General features: G+C 35.6%; 1 protein-coding gene across 2 annotated transcripts in view; it reads left to right on the forward strand.

The window, feature by feature from the left end:
* Positions 1-12,500, forward strand: part of LOC135196135 (relaxin receptor 1-like) — a 518,632-nt gene that overhangs the window by 315,710 nt on the left and 190,422 nt on the right. For both annotated transcript variants that reach the window (XM_064222669.1, XM_064222680.1), the window contains exon 3: positions 2,096-2,212. In XM_064222669.1, the coding sequence (XP_064078739.1) occupies positions 2,096-2,212 (117 nt within the window). The remainder of the gene's footprint in view (positions 1-2,095; positions 2,213-12,500) is intronic.

The following is a 12,500-nucleotide window of genomic DNA, read 5'->3' on the forward strand; positions in this document are numbered from 1 at the left end:
GATAGTGTGAAGAAGTAACGCGCGCAAAACAGGCACACTCACGCACGCACACACACACACACACTCACGCACGCACACACGCACGCACACACACATATATATATATATTATTTATATATTATGGGTGTGTGTGGTTGCTTGTTTGTGTATGACTTTCTTTCCTTCGAGTGATGATATTTCTCTAGTTCTTCGTGCTACGAGGCTATAGTTTTCTCAAGGACAAAAAAAAAAAATTAAATAAATAAACAAGTAAAATTACCCGAGAAACAAATCCACAACTGTGTATGGGTACCTATGTATATTTAAAAACAAATTTCTGAATTTCTACAGAGAACTTTCGAATGGGGAAACGAACAGATTTCCGAAATATCTCTTTAGAGATTTCTTTTTAAATGAATATACGTACCCATACATAGCCCTGGATTTGTTTCTCCATTTCGAGACTCTTCTATTTTGAGTATTTTCTCTTTCAAATTATTGTTAGGCTGTTGTGATTATTGGCCGTGACAGTTGATTGATGACTTCATCAATTACCCAGTCGTGAAGTTCATCACACTCCTGTGATGGTTATGACTGTTAGCAGTCATAACTGACTGATAACTAAATCAAGGAGTTAATGGGGAAGTTGACAGCGTCTCAGAGAGAGAGAGAGAGAGAGAGAGAGAGAGAGCGGGAAATGTCGAGATAAATTCTACGGGGTTTAAACGGAGAGTCTCGTTAAGAGTTACGTGATCATTATTGAGGACTATAGTTAGTTAAGTAGTGGTATTGTTTATTCAATTTTCATGCAGTCGCTTTGAAACTTATTGCTGTATCCTGCATAAGGACTAGTGACTAGTGTTTTTTGCTTTTGTTTTGGAATGTTTGTATAATTGTTTTTGAACAGTCTTAACTACTTGAGGCTACGATCTTTTTAAGAGTAGATCATAATTATAAGAACTGTGGCATTTTAGCCAACCCTGTTTGGGTTGTGAAGGTTTATTTTCAATACAAAGAATACAATTGAATTTAAAGATTTAGGTTTGGCTTTCATTTTCTTAAATCTTCCTACTTTCATATTTTAAATCTTCTTACCTTTGAAGTAGTCTTAACGTTTACCTCATGACTGCTACATTTGTTAAAAAAATAATTGCATTTTTTTGTGTTTTTACATTTTTTTTTTTCTAAATATTCTTAAATTTAAATCATCTCTGCATTTACCTCATCAGTGCTGCAATTTTTCATTAAATTATTTAATTTTATTTGTAAGAATTCATTGTCAAAAATCATTAATTTCCACTACAATGCTTTAAGAGATTTACCAGAACGTGTCTAAATCGTTTATAGAAGATGTGCCCTTTACTTCAGCTCCGTAACTGAACAGATGTTGCAAATAGGAAAGTAGAAACTGACAATCGGTAATATTATAAGAATCGCTAAAAAGGGAAATAAAATGCATTCGGGGTATTATTCTTTTAACTAAAAAAAGGGCATCGGAGATATTCGCTCTAATCTCACTTATTACAGAGACAAATGGAGATCAAAGCATTCACTTTATTTTTTCATTCACAAATAAAAGACGTACAAATCAAAACATTCGCTTTATTTTTTTACTCACCAAAAGTATAATTATAATTCAAATCATTCACGTGATTTTCCATTAACAAATAAACAATGAAATAGAAATGGAACCATTTGCGATATTTTTTCATTCGCAGGCAAGAGGAATAGAACTGAGAACATTCACGCAGCTTAAACTCTCACAGTTAAGAGAAATAGAAACCAAATCATTCACAACTAGTTTGTAATTCACAAATAAAATAAACCAAACCATTCATATTAGCTTGTGATTCACAGTCAAGAGAATTAGTAACTAAACCATTCACGTTGTTAAAAAAATCCACAATTATATATATAATACATTTCTATGTAAAAATAAATCAAAGACTTTGGAACACCTGAACGGTGTTCCTCATCAGTGTAACGTTAAAATGTAAATGGAGAGGGTAGTTTCCTCCTGAAGAGCATCTAAATCTAAAACAATCACGTTACGATTTCGTTCACAGAATAGACGAATAACAAAGAAAAGCATTCACGTAGTTTTCTCTTGATGCAGGGACGTGTAGCCTTGGCTGGTTTCCTTGTGGAGAGAACGGTTCCCTGTGTCTGGAGCAGCGCTTCTTCTGCGATCTGCAACAACACTGTCCCACAGGAGAGGATGAAGCCGACTGTTGTAAGTGATAGTGATTTTATTATTATTATTATTATTATTATTATTATTATTATTATTATTATTATGTTGAAAATAGCAGAGTTCAGCGAATTAATCTTATATATTATCTTTTCTATTTTTCTTATTCTCGCTTTTCTGGCTCAGCGATACTTCGCAATAATTGGCTAATATTCATATTGGGAATAATGCTGAAAGTTCTAGATAAAATGCCACTTTCAGCATTATTCCCGATATTAATATTGGCCAATTATTGCGAAGTATCGCGGGAGCAGAAAAAGCGAGTAATGAGAAAAATAAAAAAGATAATATATAAGATTAATTCGATGAACTCTGCCATTTTATAAAACAGAATTTGTTTAAAAGAGGGTCTTCTTCCTAAATACTATTATTATTATTATATTATTATTATTATTATTATTATTATTATTATTATTATTATTATTATTATTATTATTATTATTGGAGAAACAAATCGACAGTTATATTAGGGTATATAGTATATTTTAGACTAAATCTCGACAGAGAGCTTTCGGGAATCTGAAAAGAGGAATCGGACAGATTCCCGGAAACTCTATAGAGACTTATTTTTTAAACCTATGTACCAATACATAACTGTTCCTATGAGTACTTTATATTATTATTATATTATTATTATTATTATTATTATTATTATTATTATTATTATTATTATTATTATTATTATTATTATTATTATTATTATTATTATCATCTTGGCAGTCCCGTAATTAGTATTGCTATATCAGTCTTTATTTATTATTTTTTTTATTACACCGGACACCACAGATATTTATTGCACATGGGAGTCCTATAGGAAGATCCCTGGTCTCGATTTTTGTAGATCTTATATCTTTATTATATAATTATTGTTATTTACATACATTCTAAGGAAACAAATCAAATTTGCTAGGAACTTTGCCCAAAACCTATCCACATATTTGTATCTCATGGTAGATATTCCCCTACAGTTATCGTTCTTTTATCTCGCCGGAATTACCTCCTCACTCTCTCTCTCTCTCTCTCTCTCTCTCTCTCTCTCTCTCTCTCTCTCTCTCTCTCTCCAGTGTATACCTACGCCATACGGCGAGTTCCCAGGATTATCCTAATTACCAATTACTCCCTCAGGAAAAAGTGTATAGAGCGAATAACCTCCTTCAGAGGCCCATTATGCTCCTTCCAGTTCTTAGTCTTTCTGTCCTACCTTCAGAAACTTCCCAAAAAACCAGGCTCATTACCAAGGGCTTAGAACAGGTCTACCTGGCGCTTCTAGGTCCCAGATCTACAGGTTCCGGGTCCCGTTGGTAAGAAGCTTACAGGCGTCTCCACGTGTGTCCGGCCGGACAAGGTCTTGTATCCGGATGTCAATCTTATGTCCGTCTCCACTCGGCATCGGTAGCGGAGATGAGTGACACTCCGTAGTCGGGACCTCTTTGCGGAGTTGAGAATGTGGAGATAGACGGTACAAACTGGATAGTATACAAAGTTGTCTGAAGGAGAGAATGACTTCGTCGACCGTTACTGCGCATGATATGCGATATGTTTTGCCGTCGAACACGCCTCTCCTTGTACCGCATCCCAATTTCTCTCTCTCTCTCTCTCTCTCTCTCTCTCTCTCTCTCTCTCTCTCACCAACGCCACAACCACCTCTCTGCTCCTGTGCCTCGAATCAGTATCCATTGCCGCATACTTTAGACTCCCAAGGTCTGGTGCAATTTTTGAAGCGCTGATTTTCTTTTACCATTGCCCGGGCTTAGATTATCTTGGATTATTAAGGGCCAAAGGGCCTTGGTATTCGTTGGTGGTCGCCCATCCATGTCATGACCAGATCAGCGTTGCTTCCTGGGTACCTCGGTGTAACGAGTATGTTATTCCGTTTAAAAAAAAAAAAAAAAAAAAAAAAAACTTAAAGAAGCAGGAATCTTGTTTTTATAGTCTTTTCTTTACATTAGTTCCACTGTACATTTTCACAGATTGTAGGATATTTATTATGTTTCATATTTATAATGTTATCAACATTCTTTTCTTTCATTTAATCTCCTCCACCAGTTGATAGAAATGTCTTTGAAAAATAATATGATAATATGTGTCAGGCATGGATATTATAAATTTAACCATCACGGCGTCAACAGACAAAAGATATCAAATATGACGAGTTCGTTGACCTCTGGAGTCTAACAAGAAATCAAATTCTTGGGAATGTGTAAATGTCTTTTCCCTTCGATCGACTACATAATTCACAGACCATTCTAGATGTTGACACTGACTGAATGATTTGATACCGCAGTCTGGCGTGACAACAACTGTGGTTATCGTCGCCTGCAAAATATTTAATTGTTGTAATGATTCATCCGTGTCTGTTTCGTTCCTTGTACTGCCAATCTTTGGACTTCCTTTCCTGCCTCTGTTTTTCCTGGCTCTTATAACCTTCCTTGCTTTAAGAGGATGAAGGGCTGTCGCTTCCTTTTCCTTTAGAAAAAGCGGTAGTGTCGTTTGAAGCGACTCTTGTTAGTATGGAAAATGACGTATTGTTTTGTTTAGGAATGGATAAGACACTTTTAACAGTCATAAGTGAGGAAAAGACCTTATTGCCTCTTTTCTCTCTCCGGTGCTTTTTCCTGATGCAGTCCGTTTTTATCTTTCTTTTGAGAAATAGCAACATGGACCGTATACTTTTCTTTTATTATTTCTTTCCCTCTCTTTCTCTCGACTCTAACGAGGTGCCATATATAAGCTTATAATGAGGTCTTTACACGGCCTCAGCCTTTATTCCTAACAGTATATATGCCTAGTACAGTGAAACTGGCGCATACAGGTAATTGGGGTTTTGTAGAGCGGTAGGCCTACAATGTGCCTTGCGCGGCACACTCTAAAGGGACACTAAATGTTCTTTACAAGATCTCTTCAGGAGCCCAGTTCCATTACTAACTTCCTTTTATTATCCATTCGACCTCTCTTGACTCCTATTACTTAGCTGTTCGATTTCTTTAACATAAGATTGTTCCTAATTTTACCTAGTTTTTCGGACGAGTCGTATGAGAGGTATAGAAGTGTGGCTCGCTGTTCGCTCCTTATTCTGCCCTTACAGTAGTGTTTGTAGTAATAGTATGGAAGGGTCTGTATACGAAAGGACAGCTTACAATAATATGTTTCTTGTACCTTTTAAATAAAAAGACGAATTAGATACTTCTGTGGATGACGAGCTGGCCAAAGGGCCCTTTCTTTTAGAGTTGGCCCACTTATAAATTGAATTATTGAAAAAATATATTCATAATTCTGGATAAATAGTGCACAGTCAGTGTTAAACAAAATATATAGCCTATTTATATATTTTCAAAGAAAAATTTGGAACCATGGGAGTACCTATTTCTACTCTAGATTATTTCAGTTCGAGCTTGAAGGAGGACGCTACGCCGTGCTGGAATCTGCGGCGCCCCCCAACCCCCAAATGTCTCCCGTACCCTCCCGATCGTCTATCAACCCAACCCTTACCCCTAGGCGGACAAACATGTTTGCAGTAGGTGGTGTGTCATGGCTCCCATACCTTCCTAATCCCCTAGTAAGCTCGCCCTCACCCCGGGCGGACATACAGGTTTGCAGGAGGAGGGTGGATGTGCCATGTTTCCCCTACCCTCCCGATCCCTTACTTTGCACGATGCCACCCCGGGGCGGACAAACAAGAAAGATCCACTCGAATTTTGTTATTATATTAGATATGATATCAACGCGGCCTACTTAACTTTTGGTCCTGCATGAAATCGGCCTAATATCGGATGGGTGGTCATGTAGCTGGCATCCGCATCTCCACAGTTGGAACTAGGAAACTTGCAACACAGTTTGGGCTTCTGCACGAGCTGTCATGGTTTCAAGTATTTACCGAAAATCCAGCGGAATGGGTTTGACGGCAATTTTAGGGAAATTGCAGTACGATGACATTCAAAGCAAAATCAATGAACGGACGTTTCATTTGAATTATTTTTATTATTATTCAGAAGATAAACCCCTACTTATATGGAACGCCCCTACAGGCGCCATTGACGTGTGCATTTGAAAGAAATTACAAAAGATAATAGGAAGTACAGAAGGAAGAGATTAGTTATTATAAAAAAAAATATAGTTTAATAAATTAATAAATAGATAAATTATGAAAAAAAAACATACAGTACAAAGTGAATTGTTTTATTTCAGTGTTGCTTGCAACTTCGCTTATAATTTAAGGTTCTAATTGCACAACATCCACAGGGAGACAGTTCCATTGTTTTTATTGGATCCTGAATCTTAAAGGACCACCGTTTTAATTATATTAAACCTCTTTTTCTTTCATGTTTCTTTCATAACATTTATCCGTCGCCTTGACCGGATTTCTTAACTGTTTTACCCGTGCTGTTATTTCTTCATTTGACGCTTAATTCCTTTCTTGACGCAATAAAAGCGAAAGAAAAAAAAAGTAATTGGATCTAAGCTCAAATTTCCGAAGGAAAGTGTCACTTATTCAATCCCAAGGCTGGCTGCATCTAATACCAGAGGCTTCCCCTGAAGAGAGATTCTGCAAGAAAGGTTCTACGTAACGGTCATCTTAGAAAAAAAAAAGGGAGGAAAAATAGGACAGTCTTTAGCTTTGGTTGATCATTTTTTCGTAATACTTGGGGTAGGTCGCAAAACGCTAATATCGGATATTGGAAAAAATAGCAGGAAAAAAATTGTCCGGATAACTTTCAATATTCAGCTGCAATCCAAATTTTCTTCTTGTATGCATGATTACGCTTCATCTTGATTGGAGTAATTTTAAATTACGACACATTCCACACCCACCTACCTCTCTGACTTTCAGTTATCAGATATTTCCATCCCTACAATTCCCTGTCCTCTACTACTTTCCAACTACTTAGGACAGAAAGTTAATTTTACACTACTATAAGACATTTTTAGCTTTGTGTGATTTTATTCCCTTACTGATAGATTTATTGCATGTTTCTTTACCTGCAATTTGCAGTTCACCTGTGATACTTTTAAACTGCAACTGAAGCTAGGAAGTTATATTTCACATGATATGAAATTTTAAGCTTTGTGTGAAATTTTTTTTTTTGTGTAAGGACTTTCAATTATGGTGCCATATGCAGCTGTACAGTCTTTTGTTTTTCAAAGTGCCCTGACATCTGCCTTCCTCTTTTTAAAGAAAAAGAAATCCACCGACAGTCTCCGAATCCTTACATTCTGGCCACTGTGCAGTGCTCTTTATCACAAAAAAGAGAAAAAAAACTCCTAAAACATTAGTATTCTGTTGGGCATTTGCACCATGTGTGCTTGTAAGTCAGTATTACACTGCTGGCAGTGTAGGGCGTTCGGCGGATTTATCCCTGACTTTGAAAGGATCTTTACCAATCCAGATTCTTTTTACTGTCTCTTCTTCCTAATGAACACCATATTCTTTGGAAGCTTGAACTTCAAGTCAATGAATTGATATCTCCGTTTCCTTAAAGAGAGAACGGTTGTACGCTTTGCAATAGGAATGATGATCGTGGGACTATTTCTGGGGACATCAGACTTTTTCGAAAAACCCTTGTCCTGGATAGTGCAGAGACCACGTTTAGAATTCTCTCTCTCTCTCTCTCTCTCTCTCTCTCTCTCTCTCTCTCTCTCTCTCTCTCTCTCTCTCTCTACACGCATTAAATGGGATAACGAAACGGGGTCAATCGTAATATTAGCGGTTGAAGGTGTGAACGGTACATTAACTGACATTTTGCTCTTCTCTGGAACCTCCTTTTAGACATACATGCATACATATAACATATATATATATAATAGTATATATATTATATATATTATATATATATATTATATTATATATATATGTGTATAATATATATATATATATATATATATATGTGTGTGTGTGTGTGTGTGTATGTATGTATGATGTATGTATGTAGTGTAAACCAGATATATAATAAATATATATAATATATATATATAAAGTATATATATATATATATATATATATATATATTATATATATATATATATATATATATATATCATATATATATTATATTATATATATTATATATATATATATATATATATATATATAAGGAGCCCATAAAAGCGCCGAAATGTAGATATCAAATAATGTATTTCATAGACCAAACTGTCTCTCTCCTCAGGCAAGTGATGAATAAGTAGAGAAACAGAAAAGCCGGTATTTATACCAAGAGGTCCACAGGTCAGTCGTCAATTCACACCTTGTTATACCCAAGGCAAGGAACAAAAATCTTTTCAGGAACATTACCTTTTAATACAGCAATCAGTTGTGGTTTTGGGAAAATCTTGCCCCCAGACTTTACTTCATGACGTGTAGCCTTGACGCTTCTCTCATTAGTTAAGAGGAGAACAGCATCAAAACACAGTGGAATCCCAAATATAATTACCTTGACAGTTCTTCCCTCTCCACTGGGTTTTTCTAATACAACGCCATCGAAACCTTTAGTAGTCAAATATTCCACGGCTACTTGATCTTTCACAGTAACGTATTCTCTATAGTTGCCTTCTTTAAATAGCACCTCAAAATCAGGTCGAGCTTTGTACAATTTAAATGTCCACTGTAATTTGTAATTGTAGTCTATTTAGAGGTTATTTGGAAAGTACAGACGTTTTCTGGGCACAACACCCCCTTTACGAGCCTCTTTATTCCCATTATCACCACGAAAGAGAATTGGCTGAATATCACTGTCATCATATTTCTCATCTTGATGCGGAAAAGTGTTCTTTTTCTTGCTAGCCTTTGTTGCCTTTGTTTCATCATTAACCTGGTCTACCACAAACGAGATCCCACAGGACCCCGATTTCTGCAGACTATCTTTGTTTTTCCTCTTGTTTTCTCCTTTTTTCTTAGGCTTCCCAACTGGATGAAAAGTATCACTTGAATCACTGTTCGTGAGAGCTAAATCCATCTGAACGATACCTTCAGCCATGATCTGTTTTCTGAAATAAAAGGGTGACGAAAGAACACGAAAAGTAGGAGAAAAGGTCAGCCACGTCTTCACGTGTCCCTCAAATAATTGCTTCAGGGTACTAAACAAATTTAAGGAAACAACTTACACTAGAAAGCAATATGAGGTCACAAATAACAATAAAACAAGTCAACAACCCGCCTAAGTAGGCAAATAAACATTGTTAAAAAGACGTACATAGCGCAAATATCCAGTTGCTACAAATAGCAGTGCAAAACTATGTGTTTGTACAATATCTAACGACACTTTTAACTTTTAGATAATTAATAATAAAGCTTTTCAACCATTCGTCCGTCTTAAAAAGACCATCGCTCATTTTCATGTTGCTAAAAGAACTAATGAGGCAGCCTTCAACTAACAGTCTGTCATGCATTGATGAACTCCAGTCTATTGGGTGTTCAAAGTCTCTCACGTGACAAAAAATGGCACTTGAATTGTTTCCAACTGGTACATTATATTTATGCTGTGTAACTCTCTTACTTAGTCCTTACCAGATTGTCCAATATAAGGTAAATTACAAGTTGAGCAATTAATTTTGTACACCCCTCATGTTGGCATTACTGGTTTATAACAAAACAATGAATTTTTGACAGGCAAATAATTGCTAAAAACAATATTCATTTTCAGACATTTCAGGCTACGTACAAGTGATGAAAATTCACAACGCTTTGTCAAAACTAAAATGATTTCAATTTCAAAATTACTTGATCTTTCGTGACTATTGATGATATGATAAAGTTTCTACAAGAAAAAACGAATAATATAAATATTCCTATTTCCCACCATGTTTTTATTAAATTGATAAAGTTGTGCATAGTTGATAATACATTTACGTTTAATGGTTGTTTTTGTAGACAGATTTTTGGTTTGGCAATGGGACGCTGTTTATCTGCGACTCTCAAATATATACGTATATGGGATTTTACGAAGTCAGATACCTACCAAATATCATTACGTTTGCTATGACATGGAACGGATACGTCGACGACGTAATATGCCTGTGGCCACGGGATCGTGACCCCTTGGAGTTCTTAGAACTTCCGAATGGTCTGGTTCCATCCATAAAGTTCAAACTGGAAATAGAACAGAACAAAACCTTACCATTTCTTGACGCAGTCGTTATGAGAGCCGACAACGGATTTCAATTCCAAATATACCGGAAACCAACTGCAGTGAATTCTTTCATTCATAATTTTTCCAGCCATCACCAAGATAAAACGAACAGTCTTCTCAGAGATGTTCTTACGAGCATATAGAATTTGTGATCCTGAATTCTTAGCAGAGGAAATTCAGAACATTTATGAATTTCCAGAATTATGTTACTCAGGGTATTTTACTGATGGTTGCCTCCAAAGTGACAAAAAAATATTGTATAGTCGCGAAAGATCAAGTAATTTTGAAATTAAAGATATTTTAGTTTTGCCAAACAGTTGTGAATTTTCATCAATTGTACGTAGCCTGAAGTGTCTGAAAATGAATGTTGTTTTTAGCAATAATTCGTCTGTCAAGAATGCATTGTTTTTTAATAAACCAGTAATTCCAACAGGAGGAGTGTACAAAATTAACTGTTCTATTTGTAATTTATCTTATATTGGACAATCTAGTAAGGAACTAAGTTAGAGAGTTACGCAGCATAGATATAATGCACGGGTTGGAAACAGTTCAAGTGCCATTTTTTGTCACGTGAGAGACGACTTAGAACACCCTATAGACTGGAATTCAGCTAGAGTCGTTTTTAGAAGTTCATCAATGCATGACAGATTGTTAGTTGAAGGATGTCTCATTAGTTTTTTAGCAACATGAATATGAGCGATGGTCTTTTTAATCGTTGAAAAGCTTTATTCTTAATTATTTAAAAGTTGGCGTGTTGTTAGATATTTTACAAACAGATAGTATTGTACTGCGATTTGTAGTAACAGCATATTTCCGCTAAGTACGTTTTTTGTTTTGAACAATGTTTATATGCATACTTAAGCGGGTTGTTGACTTGTTTTTTTCTTAAATGTGACCTCATGTTGCTTTTTTGTGTAAGTTGTTTCTTAAAGGTTTGATCATCAACTCTAAAACTACAACTAATGAAATATCGCCTTAGTTGGTGTTCTTAGATGATTTTCAAACCATTTTTGATAGTTAAGTCATCTTGCATTCTTCAAAATCACATAGCCAATGTAATATTGGAATTGTGCAGAATTAATTACTGAAGTATCCCTAATTGGGAAACCCAAGTTTTAAGCGAGAACACTGCCATTTAGAACGTACGTGGCTTATGAAACAAATTAACGAATAAATATCCAGTCTCTTTCTTTTTCGTAAAATTGCAAATTTTCTTGTCAATTTTCCTTTTTCGTAAAATTGCACATTTTCTAGTCAGTTTTCTTTTTCGTTAAATTGCACATTTTCTAGTCCGTTTTTCTTTTTCGTAAAATTGCACATTCTCTACTAGATCTTGTACAGGTAGTGTAATGGTATCCATGGGCACATTATATATAAACTTTTCTGGCTTTTGCTGCTACAGATGCATAAATTAAACTATCAAAATGAAAGGTATTGAATATCTTCCAGAAATTAATATTGCCAAATCACTCCGCTTTCTTGAGTCACTTGGCTCCCTAGTGTGTGAGAATTGATGAGATCTTGCAAACGAAGAAACTCCAATTGTTAGCAGAATTTGCATAAGGGAATTCTTAGACTTTGTACAAGATAAAAAAAACCCTCGCCATATGAAATTAAAAATGTTAGAGACAAAATCTGTTGCAGACTAAGGTTGAAGTAAAGGAGTCTTTGTTCTTTTACTTACGAACATCCATTCCTTAAATTTCTCTGTCCATTTGTGGTACATCAGTATCGTCTGGATACCTTTTTCCTAGGCCGAAACATTTTTGTCTCAGAATCTCCTAAAGCAATATTTTGCACTGCTAGGAGAAATCCAAAAAGATAACTTAAATCCCGCCTGTGAGAAAATTTCACGTAATCAAGCGATCTATACCATAACAGTCTTTATGACGTGACAATTTCCTGTTGAGCACGCAATCCTGCACCTGCCCTACTTTCACCTCGTATTCTTTCTTGACGTGTTTATCTTCTGTTGGCCAATTGCCACGTTTGACATTGATTCTTGTCCATATGAAGTTCCTCTTGATAGGGCTTTTTATGTGTTTCTCTTTATTTCTAATTCGAAATAAATATATCTTAGTTTTACCAGACCACTGAGCTGATTAACAGCTCTCCTAGGACTGGCCCGAAGAATTGGATATTTTTACGTG

Source organism: Macrobrachium nipponense, chromosome 23, assembly GCF_015104395.2.
Source record: "Macrobrachium nipponense isolate FS-2020 chromosome 23, ASM1510439v2, whole genome shotgun sequence".
Lineage (NCBI taxonomy): Eukaryota > Metazoa > Arthropoda > Malacostraca > Decapoda > Palaemonidae > Macrobrachium > Macrobrachium nipponense.